An 18,591-nucleotide genomic window follows, 5' to 3' on the forward strand; every position below is an offset into this window, starting at 1 on the left:
CCCATAGAAGAACCCAACATGAGACAATAAAGTAGGGTTTGGAAAACGTCTGACGACCAGAAACACTTTAGGATACTAAAGTCAACTGCCCTAATTAAATAAGAGAAACGATAGAGAACAAGAAAATCCAGACATACTCTAGATATACATCCTATGTGGCTTGCTGTGATTCGTTGTCTAGTGAGTTTGAATCATCAAAAACACGAATCACAACAAGCCACATTGGAAGTATGTCTAGAGTATGTCTGGATTTTATTGTTCTTTATCATTTTTCATGAAATAAACGAGCCAGATTTGAAGTAGTACTTGATATCTCACCCGAACTGGATTTGTTAGTACTAGGGGATAACCCGAAAATTTTTGTATTTATGTTATACAAAATTATCAAATATTCTAATCTTATATAGATATTGAAGAAAGAAAACTAGTTAGAGAGTTTATAGGAAGTGGGTATTTATTCTGAAGGTTAAATATTTATTAAGGGTAATGATTGACTTCATCTGGGCTCTTATAACAAAAACAAACAGGGCGCCGTTATACGACCTTGACAGGTTACGTCACTTGAGATTAGGGCAATAAAAAACAATATCAGTCGTATAATTCCTCGAGATGACTAGGAAATCCGACCGTCAAAAAAGACCCACTATTCCCCTCCTCCTCTCAGGCCAAGTTTTGGCGCCATCCCCATTCTTTTTGATACTCCAGGAACACAAGAAGAAACCAAGAAGGAGAAAAGAAAACGCAGAGAAAGAGAAATGGAGGAGAGTGAGGAGGAACTTAGGGCAAAAGTAATTGCGTCAACATCTTCATCTTCAAAACCTAATTCCAATCAGAAGAAAGTAATTGCGTCAACATCTTCATCTTCAAAACCTAATTCCAATCAGAAGAATATAAGTATTCATCACAAAGTTGACGGCGAAATATCATCAGTTGAACCCGACGTAATTCTTTTACTTATTCCCGCCTTCCGTTTTGATTAATATCTCTTGCAATTGGATTGTTTTTTTTTTCATTTCATGGATTCGATTTGGTTTCTTGGATATTTACGTTATAATACTTCAGAATTCACATTTATCTCCGTCTCTGTATGTAACTTCGATTCTTCTGGTTCCATTAGCGATTTGTTCGTTTTTTTCAGATTGGTCTCGTACTGAGATTGTAATGCTATATACTTCTTTGCTGTTGTTGTAAAACTTGCTTGAATTGTCTTTTTTCACTTGCTTTTCGAAGGATTTGTGGTCGTTTCATGATTCTGACTGTTCCACTTGTTATACTTGGAGTTGTTTTCTATCTTGAGTTCTTGTGGAGCGTTTTGGGGAACTGATATCGTATTAGAATATTAGCTAAGAGTTCCTTTCTGGTTCAATATGTGCAGGAAGTTCCTACTAGTTCAGCTCCACAGTTCACCAGTGAAACTCCATCACCAGTCGAGCCGATTGTCCTGAACAGGAACAAAATCACTCAAATTTCAGGGACTGGTAAGTGTTTATTTATTGCCTTCACGGTCAAAATATAATGGCTACAATTTTGGGTTTTTTAGAGATGGAATTATTGAAGAGTAAGTCTATCCACTGTTTAGGTAATATATTGTTTATGGAAAAAGCGTGGAATATAAGACAACTCGAAATTGCTTATCGGAAAGGTATATTCATAGGGGACGACTTAATGAAAATGTTAGTGTGTTGTGTACCTGATCCGGTACCTGTACAACGTAAGGAAGCTACATTCTTTCCATGTTGATTAAGGGTAGTGGGTATGACATGAATGGTGTTCAAGTTTGAGAAACTATGTCCTTTCTGTTTTTACGATTCATTAAGTACTTTTTGGAATCTTGTACTGAATACGACTTTCTCATCATTTACAGGTTATATTGTTCATCTAGGCCTTAATATTTTATCTTCATTTTTTTTAACTAAGGTCAAGCTAAATATCTTAATTGGCACAAAAAAGCTGTTGCAGCTTATATTCTCAACATCCATGCGACTTTTTTCATCCATTCTCTCATTTCATGTCTATAAGCACTATTTTCTGTGTTACACATGTGTAATGTGGGTTGATGTTTGCCACCTGTATATTTAACTTTAGGAAGCAAAATCATTTTCTTCTACCAGTTCCACCAGTGATGGAAACGTGGCAGGTTGGTGCAGGTTATCACTCAATCAGCTGACCAACTTATTACTGGCAGTATGACACACCTGATTTCCATTCCAATCCATAAACGGGACAATCCGTTGACTTACTACTAAATGTGACGTGTCTGATCCAGTCTCGCATTCACCTGCTTAAAACAGGAAAAATATTAATTTACTCATTTTATTTGTGGAAATACGGTCATTCTTCATTTAACTGCAGTTTAGTTTGTGGTTTGGATAATGAGGTGCATTATCAAATCTAAGTGCAATTATTTTCTAATTGGATTTATTATTTCATCCTGTTCTGGATATATTTAACGGAGAGTCATTGCTTTAACTCCCATTTTGGTATCCTTTTACTTTAAGTCATTATGATGCAGCTTAGGCATGCATATGTGTAATCCTCTTAAACCCCATACTTGCGTTCTGTCTCCGCTTAACAAAGTTTTGGAAGTAATTGTATTTGGTATGTAGCTTATGGGTACAAGTTGTGGAGCTAACATCCTACATTCTAACTTGTACTACAGTAGAACTTGTGAACTAAGCTGCTGTTATATAGGAATTGGTCTACATGGGTAGTGCATGTGGTTTAAATCTTCCTGAGGAGCTTTTTTCTTTAGGAAATGTAAAATTCCTGTCTCATAAAGTGTGTATGTTGCCTGTTTGGTCTTGAACTCTTGTTGGGCCGTCAATGCTTGTGAAAGTGGAAGAATTAAATAGGAATTGTGTTATATTGTTTGTGTGAACCTCTTCTCTGAGTACTTTATGTTTAATTGACAGATAAGCGTGTTGCTGTAAATGGACCTGCGAGCTCTGGTGAGAATCAGCTAAAAGCATCAGGTCGGCAGAGCTGTAATAAGCACCCTGAAATGGACCTGTTTTCACCTCAATCTGGTAATCAACAAATTCCGAGTTGGTATCTGCCTCCAGTGCCAGACGATAACCTAGTGATATGTTTCTCAGATGATGAGAGTGAAAGTGATTATGAGGATTACAAATCAGAAAGTACTTCGGATGAGAAAACCAGCACTGGGGTGCAAGGGAAAGGGACCCCCATTTCTCCGGAACATGTAAAACCAGAGACTTTACAACGAGCTGAAAACAATCAATTAAAGATGATGGAAAAGAAGTTACCTTTTGGTCGCGCATTCATGTCACCCAGAAGCAAGACCCTCAGAGCCAGCTCAAGGTCTCCAGTAACTTCTTTAGTTCGCCAAGTGTCTCGGATTCGAAATACTGATCTGCTGAATAAGACATTGCCGAGCCAGGTTGGATATAGTCAAGGTGTACTCATGAACAATATCGAGCTGCAAATCTTACGTCAGCAGATTGCAATACGTGAAAAGCAACTAAAGCTCCAGAAAGAAACTATTGAGCAGAACTGCAAACACAACTTAGGAAGATATCAAGAAAATAATGACTCAGAATTTAAACAGCAAACTGGGCGACAGAGAGTACGAGCTTCTGGTGAGTCGGCTGAGGATGAGCAGGCCAAGAAACGTTTAAAACATGAAAATCCTAATCATGTCAGGCTTAGTTCTGATGTGCAACAGCCAATGCTCAGACCTACCACAGACTCTATATCGAAATCAAAGACACTGCAACCGCAAAACAAGGGTCTTAATGTTGGAAATGGGGAGGCTCGGAACCAACTCAGTAAAGGATGTCATGCAGGTACAAATACCAAAGCCGATAAGCAGCAATTGGAAGTTGAAAAATCGGTTTCTCTTCTTCCTAAACGTCCACCTATTGGAGGGAAATATTGCAAGTCTTCTGCATCTTTAGTTGAAACCGCTAGCTGCGGCGTCCAAAATTTTGAGTTGCCTAGTAAGCAGAATAGTGGTAGCCTCCCAGTAGCTAGAATAATTGCTGATGTTAGTCACTGTGAGGGTACAAGATTGATTGATTCTTCAATGGTGTTAAACAAAAATGCGGAGGTAAGAGAAATGAATTGCAGATCAGATGATGGCACAGCATCCCCGCTCAAGATGCCTTCCCAAGAGAAACCAGTAAGCATTCTATTATTTTCCCTAGGCTCTTATGAAATTCTGTAATATTAATGTTCATAACTTCTTCATCGTGGTTGGGGTGGCGTAGTAGAATTCACTAAGCAGGATATCACTTTTTCATTTCATTTTATAGCCACGTATTTATGCGAGTCCATGTTGGATATGATTCACACGAACTCGTCTGTTTCCTTCAGTTCATTACGTGTGCAAATATTACTATCACTATAAATAGGTATTACGTAAAGCTTTTGACTTTCATTGCTATTTGGTTGCATATTGCTCTTGTTGTAGGGTGAGGTGTTTAGACGTATTTCATCTGCTTAATGTACTTTATACTAAGGAGGGGATATGTTGTTTGAGGAAGTTATACCTGTATAAACTCATTATAGTTTGACTACCACTTTAACCAAATTAACTGTAGTTGCTGAAGGGACTTAAGTACTTAACTATATTTTAGTGCGATCATAACAATTCAAGTATGCCAAATTTTACCGTAGTTCCAAAGAGCAATCGCGGAACTTTATTATAGACTTATAGTGCCATTTAACTTAAGTATATTATGTGGTATGGTTAGGACTTGTTATAGATTGTAGTAATATGAGTTCCTTGTTCAGTTTGATCACTGAGTTTGACGTGTTTGATAATTGCAAGGCATTTGCAGTCGATACAAAAATCTTAAGTTGTCTGGGTCGCCATAACCCCTTAGATGACAGCATGGACTCAAAAACTCTAACGGCAATGGTAGAGTTGCAAGACAAAGAATTGGAAGAAGCACAAGAGCACAGACATAGGTGTGAGGTTGAAGAAAGGAATGCACTGAAAGCTTATCGTAATGCACAGAGGGATTTACTGGAGGCTAATAGTAGATGCAGATTGCTCTATCAGAGAAGAGACGCACTTTCTACGCGATTCCAGGCTTCTATAGCACAGTATTCAAGTAAGTTAGATATACTTCATCAAGACGACATTATATCTGCTGACTTGCACTAATTCCAATCGACGTAACATGCTTGCAGATGAAAAAGAAGAGGTGTTTTTCCATGACAATGCAGGTTTCAGGACAAAGCTTTTGTATGAGCGAGGTGAAAACTTGGAGGAAGGAGAAATAGGCACCAAGGACGAGTCAGAAAGTAAATGTGCTGCTGATGATGTTCAAGATTATTCACTTACTGAGGCTTCTTTAAGGTCTAAACTGTTTGCACGTCTAGGATCAACAATTGCAGTAAAGAGTAGTGACTCGCATTTAATCGTGAAAGGCACTGACAATAACATCATTGGGTGTATTGTCAAGAACAAGATATCTCAAAAAGATGTGGATAACCAGGCACTTATGGGCATAGAACAAAATCTAATCTCGGATGGGGAAGGTATTTCACCTTCACTTTCGAGCAAACATATGTTCATAGTTGGGTTAGGACCAGCTTAGTATTGTTGCAGCTATGAGAAGTACTTTCTGCTTTTTTTTAATGAATCTTCTTTCGTGCTTCTTTAACGCCATTGAATAAGCATTGAAGTCCAATACTTTTGGTGGAATAAATGATTAAACTATTCAGTATCTCAAAGAAGTACATTTTATAGCTTCTGGTTTGCTCAATCATATTGGGGTTGCCACTCTTCTTTCGAGTGTTATGTTTATTAGGTCATATAGAAAGATTATATATATCACATAACCTGTTATGGCACAAATAATTTGGTCTAGGTTTCCTAGAAGGAGGATGAAAGGATGCTATTTATCATCACGAAGTACCTTCCTTTCAGATAGCTTATTGATACTTGATGATCTCATGCAACGCGTGCTAATTCCATAATGTTTTTCATTGTTATTGCTTTCTATATGTCGCATCTAGAAGAGATTAACTAGCAACTTTCCCCCTCTTTAACTAGGTACAAAAGGACCAGGAAAAATGATATGTGAGCTTCCTGTTCAGGTCAACAGTCAGCAGGGATATACGCATTCTTCCGCTCATCAACCTCATAGAGGTGTCAATCCTGAGAATGGCACTGTTCTATCAGATGATTGTAGGGCAACTGATATCTTGTCCTGCCTACCTTCCTCAGCTCTTAGAACTGTAGTTAATCACGTGAAGAGTACACCTCCAGTAAGTTCTATAGGATTATGGACTAGAACTCAGCCGAAAAATGTGTGTGAGATTTCAAATAATGATTGGGGTTTCAGCAGCTACAGACTGATTGATTCTATGGAATCATTTTTAAGAGGAGAGCCCACAGGAGGTTTTGATATGCAAAAAATGGGATCCGATAAGCATCATCTTTCTGTTGATCCATTTTGGCCACTCTGCATGTTTGAGCTTCGAGGAAGATGTAATGATGAAAAGTGCCGGTGGCAACATGTTAAGGACTTCAGGAGAATCGTGAAGCACCGAGATGAGTCTAGACGTGCTGGTATCAGTCTAATCCAATTAGTATTCGTAACTAACACTTGTATTTTCTAATATTCCTTAAGACAATTATCTTTTGTAGATTTTAAGGCTAGAACGTCATCAAACATCGGGAAAATTACTGGTGAATGCAAGCTTTCTCAATTTCTCCACCGCAGTGTTATGCCAGCTCCAACAGCATATACAGTTGGGCCGAATGTTCTCGGAGCTGATTCACGTACATCTGGATCTCTGCTGGCTCGGAATATAGGCCAGTACTGGCTAAACCTTTCTGGCAATTCATTGAGAGTTGACTTTTCTGCTCGAAACAATCTGTTACCAGATGTGCCTTTCTTGCATGTTAGTGATGGTCTCATCAAGGGACAAGGAAGTCGGAAAAAGAAGTCTCCGTATTTGAAGAGCCGAGATGGTTTAGCGGTTTGTAGTTCTAATCAAATTTTTTATTAGAGTAAACCCCTCGGTTATACACCATAATACCTGTGTATATACTAGAGCCTGTCAACAATCTAGTCTATACATTATATACTTCAAAATTTTGGAGATCATTATCCTCTTCAATTATTAGGTGTGCTTGTCTGAGCCTGAAAAAAGATACTGTAGTATTTGGTAGAACAGTAGAAATTTCCTGTAGTTTGTTCCGTTTTTTTCTTCTGAAACTGGTAACAAATGTAGGGGTTTAGACTTCTGTCCATGTTTTCTTTCAAACCTTTATTTTTCTTATCTGGCTTCTTGCGAATACAACCTTTATTTTGTCTGTGCTAGCCAACTTCACCTTTACATAAAGAACTTGTATACCTAAAGTTCCTTGAGGTTTAGGTATAAAAGCTGTAGCTTCATCTATTTTGTCAGTATATTTATGCTCGCCTTCTTTAATATACGTTTTAGATATCCTTCAATTTCAGTTTTGAACAATAATTATTTTTCTGATTTAGACATTCTTATTTGTTGTTAATTAGTTCTAACCTCAAACTTATATGTTTTTATCTCTTAGAAACAACTCGGACAAGGTTTGGCCGATGCTGAAAAATCCGTGGACCTGGCTATTGTTCTTTTCAAGCAGGAGGTCAATAAAGTTCAAGGGAGGAAAAAGGTTTTAGTTGTAACTTTCTCGTAGGATAAGTAACTAGGAAAAGATTAGGCTTTTATCATCTCTAGGAACGAGTAAATCACTACTTGAAAAAATTTGCATTTCCTTTCCATTTGTTTATGGAATTCTTTTTCCATTGCAAGTTTTTTTGGTTAAAACATATGTTGTATTACCATATACCTTGTAGTAACCACCTCATCGTAGAATAACTATTGCAGGCTCTATCAGTGTTGGCACGGGCTCTGGAGTCTGACCCTGCATCTGTTGTCCTATGGGTGGTTTATCTGCATATTTACTACAGGACAGAGAATGCTATTGGGAACGATGACATGTTCCTCCATGCGGTATGCTGTTATTTGTTTGTACCTAGTACTTCATTTTTTTAAAAACAAATTATTTTTCGATATATTAATCAAATCTGCTTTTTTCCTTTCGTTCAATTTGAACTTTCAGCTGTTCCTCAAAAGTAATATCAGCATTTTGTTATATTTCCCTTAGCATTAACACGTATGGTTGTTGACAGGGTGAACCACTTTTAAGAAGTTGGGACTGCAGTCACCTCTCAATCCTGATGCTGTTCACATCTATTATTATCATATTAAGCTATAGAGGAGAAACGTTTCCTGCCACGTGTCAATCCAAGATTTTATTGAGCATAGAGTTTATGGAAATATAAAATTTTAGGATACTTTGCTCTTTTAATAAGCTTTATGATAAGAAACATAGGATATAGAATTGTAGATAAAGAAAAAGAATGGAAAGTTAATCCTATCTATACTAAAACTTATCTAATATTTAACTGCATAGCACGTAAAGTGTAAACATCCGGTCATTAGGACTTGTCACTACAAATTTCTTGTTTTAGATACTGATATATTGCTTAATTTTTTTTTCAAATCGTAAAAGTCTTAGATAGTTGCACTGTATGTCGACCAAGTACTCTCTATGCTACTATGTTGTGTACTAGACTTAGTTGAAGACTACAAAGGTGTATTGTTCGACATACTAAGTGAAGTGAGTGGACGCGTGGGATATATTGTTCCCAAGCACGGTCCACACCTATTATGTATAATCTTAATGATTTTCCAATTGTCTGGGCTAGTTGTGTGTAGATTTGATCTATTATTTACTTGATTATCTATTATTTGTTTGGATGTCCGATTAGGGAAATGCTTGGGCTTTCCTTTGAAAGATAGAGTAAGGTTATAAGAGAAGGGTACCTAAATCTGAACCAACATATGAATGCTGATACTTGAGTACCTAACTAATTTTATATATAGATAATACATGCATTAACATTTACTTTTAATGATTACATATATGAAAGAGTGTATGTCTTTTGGGTACATAAGTACATTAATCAAGCTATACAGTACAGAAAACTTACAGTACATTAATAAATCTTCTGGTCCACCACCCTTTGGTGTAGTGGTAGGACATCCTCTTAAGCCCACGAGGTCTTCGGATCGAGTCTTGGTGGAAGCAGTTTATCACCAAGATTTATCCCATGTAATTTAGGCACTAAATAAAGTAGATGTTGTCGGGCTTTAGGCTCTTTGTTGTCGGGCTTTAGGCCTCTTTAGTTATTGGTTTAACTTAGGCAGTTATGTGCTTATCACATCTTAATGATGTATCAATGCCTTGTAACGACTAACGTAGATCGCAGTCGATTTCTCAAAAAAGAAAATAATAAATCTTCTGGGTATGAAATATGAATCATCCTGTTTTAGAGTAGTATTACATTGTGCATTTTCTGATTAGTGAAAGAAAGACATGACAATGTGAATCAAATTTTAGGGAGAAGGACGTCTGTAACAATCTTAGTGGTGCTCTTAATATGAGTGATGGTTACAAAAGAAAGAAGAAAGATTAGAAACAGTATCATGATCCAGAAGGAGAGATGGGCTTGGTGTATTCTGTGCATGCCATGTCAACCTTGTTTGGTTTTTCTATTATCCGTCAATAAAATTCAGGAGTCAGGACTAGATAAAATGAAGGCAGGCTTTTGTTTGTGCCATCCCAAAAAGATACACAAAGGTCGAAAATAGTTAAGAGATAAGCAGTTAGATGATCGATAAGCAATGTGTCAAATGTCGTGAAGATGCACACCTGAAATTGAGTGATGATGTTGATGATGGCACATGCTCTTGAACTTTAGACCTTCTCGTTGCAGTTTTTTTTATGTTTGTTCTTTCATGCTGTTTGCAGTTATACCTGTTATTCCTCTCTTTCTTTCTTTTCTTTTTGTAGGAAATTGCTTTTTGTACTTGAGAAATGCCAATTGCTTTGCCAGTCATACAAAACAAGGCGTTGTTTTCGATATCAGTCATTGACCCACAAAGGCTAAAATTAGAAGACCCAGAATTTGCCTTGGCTGGCAAAATGTTTCTCAAGTACATTTAGCAGTATCCTTGTGTTTCCCTCTGAAAAGTGTGCACCTCATATTTGTTTAATCTCATCTTTGTTGTATTTGCTTTTACTTTATTCCAAGACTTCAAATTTAAGCGATGCATGGAAACAAAATATTTTATTTTCCAGATCCAGAACAATGAAGATTCTTACAAGCTATGGATTATGTACATCAACAGTCGGGTACTTGTGGATGATCGTTTGGCTGCATATGACGCTGCAATCTTGGCACTATGCCGGTGTACATCTGCCTGTGACGAAGGCAGGGTCCACGTTAGTTCATGCATCTTGGACCTGTTTTTGCAGATGATGGACTTTTTGTGCATGTCTGGGGATATCAGAACAGCCATCAAAAGAATTTATGGACTCTTACCAACTGCTGAAGGCGTATCTAACAGCAATTCTTTTTCACTTTCAAATATCCTTTCGTGCTTAACTGTATCTGACAAAGGTATCTTCTGGGTTTGTTGTGTCTACTTGGTGATATACAGGAAACTGCCTGATCCAGTAGTACATCAATTTGACTTCCAAAAAGGACTTCCTTCTCAAATGGAATGGCCTTCGGTACTTTTAACTGCTAATGTGAAGCATCAAGCTTTAAAATTGATGGAAGTGGGTGTAGATGCGGTTGCTTCAGATATTAACCGTGACTTAAATGAAAGGGAAAATGCTCTTAAGTCGGCACACTTCCTTGCTATTAGCCATGTCCAGTGTGTTGGAGTGTTTAAGGGTTTGGAAAGCAGCAAGAAATTGTTGAATAAATATATTAGCCTATACCCTACCTGCTTGGAGCTTGTTATTACATCAGCTCGGTTGAATAACAATTATGGTGCGTATGAAGGGTTTGAAGATGCCTTGCGTAATTGGCCAAATGAAGTTCCTGGAATCCAGTGTATTTGGAACCAATATGCTCAATATGCACTGGAAAATGGAGAAGTCAACTTAGCAGAGCTATTGATGGATCGGTGGTCTCAATCATATTCTACACTTCCTTTTCCTCAAACTGGAAATTCCAACCCTTCTTACAAATCAAAGGATGAGTTATTTCGATTGCTTAATTTGTCTCTGCATAAATTGTTGCAGAAAGATGATGTTGAAGCACGCACCATGATGGATAAAGCATTAAAACTAGCTTCCTCTGAGGATTTTAAGCATTGCGTTAGAGAACATGCTTTGCTTGTGCTCTCTAATGTGTCAAAACCCATGGAGGATTCCCCCACTACTGGAATATTGGGCATTCTGGATACTTATTTGTTTGATTGCCGATTCTCACCAGTCTCTGAGCCATTGTCCAGGAAATTCTGCAAAAATATCAAAATGGCAAGAACGCGGCAGCTGATGAATAACATGCTGGGTTCAGTTTCTTGTGATTGTTCTCTATTAAATACAGTTCTTGAAGCATGGTTTGGACCATCTCTTTTGCCAGAAAAGATCGGTGAACTCAAGGATTTAGTCAATCATGTTGAAGCAATTATGGGTTCTTTTCCTGCTAACTACCTATTTGCATTGTCAGTGTGTCGGCTGATTATAAGCCATTGCAAGAATCCCGGTAGTGTTTCATCTGACAGTATTATATTTTGGGCGATCTCTCTCTTGGTTAATTCCATTTATCATGCAATACCATTAGCACCAGAGAAAATATGGGTAGAAGTATGTGCTATCTTGACTAATGTCGGAGAACTCCATGGCATCTCAAAGAGGTTTCATGAGCAGGCTCTGTCAGTGTATCCCTTTTCAATTAAACTTTGGAAATCCTATTTGAACCTCTCGAAGTTGACAGGAAAGGAGGGCGTAGTTATAGATGCTGCGGGAAAACGAGGCATCAAGCTTGAATGATTTTCTTTTTGTGTTTTTTGTTGTTCTGTAGAAGAATTTTGGAAGTCATACAAAATATACATATAGAGGACCCAACTGCTGGAAATGTGGGGAGGAATAGTGGGCAGGACGGCATGTACAAGAAACAAGAGAAACCAAATTCATAATCAAAAACTAAATAGTGGCCATTTTTGCAGTTTGAAGCTAACAAAGGAAATACAATTATACATAGTCAAAATAGATCGAAGAAACGAGAGAATTCTAGCAGGTTTGCACTTTTCTTCCTTCTCCTTTATGTGATCTTTTTTTGCAGCATTAGTGAGAGCATCATAAACTGTTTGGTAGAATGCAACAGCTTACTCTAACCTTTTATACTCATCATTAGACCATACTGTATTTTGTTTTTGGAGGAGTTTGTACTTACTGAGATTAGAAGAAAATTGAAAATCAAACTTTTGTTGATTAGGTTTTGAAACTATAGTTCTGTTTCCGGACTATGTTCAATGGCAACTCTACTTCATACTTAGTCCTTCTGAGTCACTGCTCGTAAATAACTAGTTGGCACTTCTAGGAACACCACACAACAGATCACACACTACATTACTCTATGATAACTATGTTTACATTATTCATGTCTCTATGTTCGATCATTCTACTTATCAAGATGATCGAATAAGTCGATCTTGATTCTTGAATGATACAACCCATACCTTGATTACACAGTAGAAAATCAGACAGTAGCAGTAGAGATATTGGGTGAAGATGCATCAGTTGTTTTGACGCTTGTTGAACAACCATCATTGATATTGCTCGACACAGGAAAAGCTCCGTTCTCTTGGAGAGAAACATCGTATTGCTGGATTACTAATACTGATGACATCAAGCCATGTCCTGATGATGCCAATATGTCACCCACAGGTCCAAGCTCTTCGTGCTCCAGTACTAGGTCTCTGAGCTCAGCCACCATTGTTGGCGAAAGTCGTCCTGATCTTCCCACAATTATCATTTCAAACTCTCCACTCTTCCCAACTGAGAGGATTTCTTCTACCATCTTACTCGCTTCCTTCTCCACGTATGTCACTATTCCATCCCATCTCTTGCGGAATTCGGTTATTGCCCGTTCATCTTGCTCCTGGTTTAGGTTTGAAAAGGTGAAACTAAAAGTTTTAGCACAATTTTGATAGAACATTCCAAAAAATACTAATCGTCAGCTCTTAGATTATCTCTGTGTGCTTACCCCAAATCAGAAGCAGAAAAAAAGAAAAAGAGAAAAGAGGCACCTTATCGTTGTCAGGATCAATAGTGTTGTTGGAAAAGCTTAAATTCATCTCGATACTACTTTCTTGAGCAGGTATTCGTGTCTGTCCTTCATTTTCACTAACAAACCGCAAGACAGTTACATTAATCCCTGGATGGTCAGCCATCCTTCCCCCTAACTCCAGTGCCTCCCGGTCATCAGTGCCACCAAAGAACACCACACAAACTCCCTGTGTGGTACCCGTATCTGTTGTATGTCGACCCTGAGACTCATTGACCTCAACGCCTAAACCACGGTCGATTAGAACCGCCACTGAACACGGTGCATCTTGAAGCACCCTCTGGTTAACCAGCTTCCAACCATGTCCTGCATTTTCCATTTCCACCTCACCCTCTTCGCCTTGTTTTCGTCTTCCATGTTTGTGAAACGGTAAGATTAACATTGTCACTCTCTTCTCTTCTGCAATATGACATACATCTTCATGCATTGTGGGCAAATCGGAGATAGACCTCAAACGAAGAACTTTAACTCGTTCTAGTTGATTGTAAGCTTTAAGAGCAAGGGCAACTCCGTCATGTGACTCATCTTTACATAGTCTATTGACGAAAGGAAGACCATTTCTACGAGCTCGTTGGACCATTAGAATGGAGGAGGGTCGATCAGTTAGTTCCTTTAGATGCATGACGTAGAGTTTAAGTAGTGATTTATCAGTAGTCGTTCGAGTTGACTCAACTAGGCTCATGAGTGAAGAAACATTGCCAGGCCCACGAACACAAGCTAGAAGGCGAAGCTCTTTCTTTGTGGAACCAAGTGAGGGCGAATGAGGGAAATCTTGTTGAAGTTTCCTGCGTGTGTCAGGAGTGGCACCTCGTGCTGGTTTATAAATTGCCATTACACTTGGGGTGGTCATGAAAGTAGCGAAGATTGCCATTAGAATTAAGATTGCAAATATCTCATCGTTGAGTACCTAAACAGAAATAGTTAAACAAGTCACAATCTGGGAGGAAAGAATAATATTTCTTAGTACCAGAGAAATTGGCCGGAATCCGATGTGGATGGTCAGGTTTTACATGACACTGTTAGAAAATATAAATACAGGCCCAAATCTGGCTTTTCAGGCTGAATTCCTGTCAATGTTTTGGGACATTCAATCATTTTTTATTTTTTGTGTGACGATAGTAGCACTGTGACGACACTCTTTCATTTGATACCGGTTGGAAATTCCAATCTTGTCCAACTAAAAAGAGACTACTGAAAAAAAAATGTGGTAAAGATGAACTTGCAGAATGGCCGACATTATATTATGGAGGTGGGGTTTTTAGAGAGAATGGAGTTTACGCTACCCAATAAGTGGGAGTACCTATCAAACAAATTTTTTGAATATCCTTATCAAAATGGAATAATATAACTTTTTAATCATTTTTAATTAACTAATTGGAATAGTTTACTATTTGAAACCTAAAAGGCCAAATGCTACTCATAAATATCTTATGTTGCTATTGTTAGTGTTTACTATCATTTTGAATATTCTCTATTTTAATCATTACAACATTATAAAGTTTATTTTTTTAGTTAATTATATTTCCAATCATTAAATAAAAAATATTACAGGAGAATGTAAAAGCATCTCTAATGCAAAATTCAAAAAAAAAAATCTATGGAAGTCTTAAGCTTCAAGTTTTAATAGAAGATCTCTAATTGGTTTTATCTTACATGAAAAAAACAAAGAGATCCTTTAAATCCTTCTTTTTTCGAATGCAAATTCCTTAAGATACTTTATTTATGTAAGTGACATAAATGATTTTGGTAGAAAATATAATTAGTTAATTATAAAAAATAACGATTTAGGAAAGAGTATTTCCATTCGTTTAAAAGAAGAGAATGTTATGTGACCTGACAAAAAGTGGCTTGAATGGCCGGAACAGGACAAATTGTTGACGCATGTGCAAAATAAGTCTTGTCTGACCATTTGGTCACTTCTTGTCTGACCAAGTAGCATAATTGATATTTTTATTAAAATGTTGAGTTAGACAATTAGAAATATTTGAGGCAGGCACTTTAGAAATATAGTTGTCTCTTAAGATCTCCAAGATTTTACTATTGCCACAGTATCTTAGAAATCCAAATTTAATTTTGTATTGAAAATAAGAAAAATTGAAGGGATTTCGTATTAAAATTGTTGAGTCAGACACCAAGACATATCTTAAGATTAACTATCTTCACGTCATCTTAGAGATCCAAATTGAGTTTTATATTGAAAAAACGTTTTTAGAATAAAACTCTAAACCTCATAGATAGCTTTATCACAAAAGATAAGACAAAAAAAAAAAAAACAAAGGAGTTTTACATTTTCACTCACCTTTTTCTCCTTGCCAATATTAAGAACAATCAACTCCACCAACCCTTTAGTGTTCATCAATAACCCAAGGGTTATAGCTTCTCTGGGTGGTATATTATTCATAATCGCCACTAAAAACGTCCCTAATATCTTCCCTACACAGGCAGTTGTTACCACAAGTACTAAAAGACCCCAAGCTTCAACCCCTCTTATTTTAGCAATATCAGTTTTCAACCCACTTGATGCAAAATAAAGTGGTAATAATAACCCTGAAACAAAATCTTCAGTCCTTTCTATTAATCTCCCTGCAAATTCTCCTTCTTTCGGTATTGTTAACCCGAAAACAAAAGCCCCAAATATAGAATGTATACCTATTAAATCCGTCATAAAACCCGAAATTATCACCCCAACTAAGGTTAAACAAATATACGTATCGTTCACTTGTTGGTGCTCATTCGAACATCGCTTAGCTACCCATGTCATAGCAGGCTTAACGACTAGTAACATGAATGAAACGAAAGCGATACCCGCTAAAAGTACCCAAATGGACACTAAAGGCCCGCTTTTACCTTCACTCGACCCGTTACTGGCTAAAGCCACGGCTAATGCTAGTAAAACCCACGCTACAACATCGTTAAAAGCGGCTGCAGCCATAGCTGTTTCGCCAACTTGGGTTGTTAAAAGCTTTAGTTCTGCTAAAATTCTAGCTAAAACTGGAAATGCAGTGATTGAAAGACTAACACCAATGAAAACTACAAATTGTGCAAACCCAACATTTTCAGCTCCTTTGACTGTTTTTCGAAGAACTAAGGCGACACCTATACCCAATACGAAAGGAAGTGTTACTCCAGCTAGGGCAATGCTGAAAGCTTTTCTACCACTTCGACGAATCGAATTTAAGTCAAGTTCAAGACCAACAAGGAAGAGGAAGAATAGTAGTCCTATACTTGCTACAGTTTCTAGTATTGGTTCACTCCATGGTGGGAAAATCTTATCTAAATAGGCTTTGTTTCTGCCTAATGCTGATGGTCCTAAAAGAATTCCACCCTGAAAATTAACACATCCAATATCATGGTTAGCTGAAAACGTTAAATTTAGCGTTTTTTAAATGAAAAATATTGGTATTTTGCGTAAATTTGGGTATATGTAGACATTAAACCTTACGTTTTTTTTTTTTTTTTTGCAAAAAACTGATATTTTATGTGGAAATATATATAACGAGTAATATGATACTTACGATTATTTCGGCGATGACTTTAGGTTGCCGGAGGGGTTTGAAAAGAAAGGCAAGAAAGTGACTAGTAAAGAGGACTAAGGAGGTTTGAATAATTAAGAGAGGAAAGGCATAGTTTATTGGGCTATCTCCTTGCCATGCACCATTTGATGAAGCTTCAATGGAAGTTATGTTGATAGGCATGACTACTATCTTGATGTATATATCTATCTATCTCTATGTTCTTAAGTTTAATGGTGATGGTATACAGACTTAGTGTATTTATAGACGGTGGCGAACGGGTTAGGACCCGCGGGTCAACTATATTTTAGGTTGATTCTACCACCACTACCAAATACCTTTACCCATATATTTAATTGTTTTTTTTCTTTATGAATTAGTAATTCTACCAAAGGAAAAATGAAATGAATCAAACAACTAATTTTATATGTTACAAGTTCTAAAAAAGAAACATCAAACAACAAATAATGATAAGACACGCTAAAATATTTGTGTTTCATATTGCAGATAGTGTTTCCCGTTGTCTGTTAATGTTGGGTGCTAATATAAATTAATCTTTTGTTTTATATCTTAATTTCTAAATAATGTAAATACTAATAGAGATCTATTTTTGTTTAATACAAGGACTATGGTACACCACTAGGTAGCTAATAGTATTTTGGGTGGATTAGAATAAGTTAAAATTTACTGATTTGCATTACAAAAAGATGAGATATTTTTAAACCATGATTGATATGATAAATTTTGTATATGTTGATTAAAATAGAATCGACATAAGATTCTAGTAAGAGTCTTCCAAAAATTACAACTTAAAGAGACCCCTATTGGCTACTCCCCAAATGCCAATGACAGTATCCAATTTTAATTATTGGAATTTGCTTGTCAAATTCTTCCATATGAGTGGATCAAATTATCAACACAAATGGTGGAGAGACATCTAGAAAATTAAAAAGTGTACCATGACCCACTATTGATTGAAAAGATGGCCAAGATAAATTATTTTATAAATAAAATGGGTTTAAAGTGCAATTACATAAAGTCATTCCTGACATTTTAAATTATCACTCCCTTCAAAAATAACTGTCACGAATAACGAGTACTAGCTTTCAGAAGGCAATGTTTATCAAAGTGTCTCGAATAATTAATAAGACGGACTTAATTTGGAGTTTTGAAACAAATGTCGACATTAAAAATCTTACTCTTTGTGGTGGCAAAAATGCAGCCATTACCAACAAGGTTAAAGATGATGGTGATTGAGTATCGAGTTTATCTATTTTGTACATGAACATGTTGAAAGTTTATAGATCAAAGGCCAAACTTTCTAACTTTGATAGGTTCCATCAAGACGCAATCAAATGATCCGACTTACATATATTCTAGTAGAGATACTATTAGGGTTTAGATAGATGATATTACTTGTTGAGTGGAAGATCCATTTGAGTAAGGGTAGATAATGATGTCTGTTATTTGGCTTTTGATATTCACTATGGGGTTATTGGCAAACATCAATATTTGACTCCCATGTCTACACCCTTTCCTCTAGGGCCACCCTTCACTAAAATTCCTCTACTTTTGGTATAAACCACAAAATACTATCACTATCTAAAATTGGTAAGTGATCTCTTGTTTATCTCTACATGGCCTGAAAGTTTTGCCAAATAATGGCCATAGTGATAACGTGGCATGCCCATTTCCACTCTCAGCATGCCATGTCATCACTCAGGCCACGCACAGGCAACATTTTCGGGTGATCTAGATTTTTCTCTTGTTGTTTAGTCGGTTCCATTATAATATGTAATATTGGAAAATTCTATAGGCGTCCTCAGTTTGGTTATAGATATAGGCACTTCGAATTTGGCCATAAACATCCTCGGAGGCTTTTTCCATCCAAACCCAAGCTTTGCTATTCC

At 36.9% G+C, this 18,591-nt stretch overlaps 2 protein-coding genes across 5 annotated transcripts; one reads left to right on the forward strand and one right to left on the reverse strand.

The window, feature by feature from the left end:
• Positions 1-606: 606 nt before the first annotated feature.
• On the forward strand, positions 607-12,377 carry LOC147546218 (uncharacterized). Of its 4 annotated transcripts, none has more exons than XM_086636632.1 (11): positions 607-788; positions 841-941; positions 1,376-1,478; positions 2,913-4,141; positions 4,793-5,078; positions 5,158-5,508; positions 6,026-6,544; positions 6,623-6,957; positions 7,532-7,630; positions 7,846-7,971; positions 10,166-12,377. In XM_086636632.1, exons 4-11 carry the CDS (start codon positions 3,002-3,004, stop codon positions 11,870-11,872), a joined length of 4,563 nt encoding a protein of 1,520 aa, XP_086492758.1. In that variant the 5' UTR covers positions 607-788; positions 841-941; positions 1,376-1,478; positions 2,913-3,001; the 3' UTR covers positions 11,873-12,377. The 4 variants fall into 4 exon arrangements, with proteins under 4 accessions (XP_086492758.1, XP_086492759.1, XP_086492756.1 ...); XM_086636633.1 differs by having other exon boundaries at positions 5,194-5,508; XM_086636630.1 differs by having other exon boundaries at positions 706-941.
• Positions 12,292-16,999, reverse strand: LOC147546219 (cation/H(+) antiporter 20-like). Its single transcript, XM_086636635.1, has 4 exons — positions 16,685-16,999; positions 15,469-16,494; positions 13,132-14,076; positions 12,292-12,983 (listed from the first exon to the last, which is right to left on the reverse strand). Exons 1-4 carry the CDS (start codon positions 16,862-16,864, stop codon positions 12,582-12,584), a joined length of 2,553 nt encoding a protein of 850 aa, XP_086492761.1. The 5' UTR covers positions 16,865-16,999; the 3' UTR covers positions 12,292-12,581.
• Between the last annotated feature and the right edge of the window lie 1,592 nt (positions 17,000-18,591).

Source organism: Eschscholzia californica, unplaced genomic scaffold (assembly GCF_041429995.1).
Source record: "Eschscholzia californica isolate CP2 unplaced genomic scaffold, dmEscCali1.0.p SCAF_4, whole genome shotgun sequence".
NCBI classification, from domain to species: domain Eukaryota; kingdom Viridiplantae; phylum Streptophyta; class Magnoliopsida; order Ranunculales; family Papaveraceae; genus Eschscholzia; species Eschscholzia californica.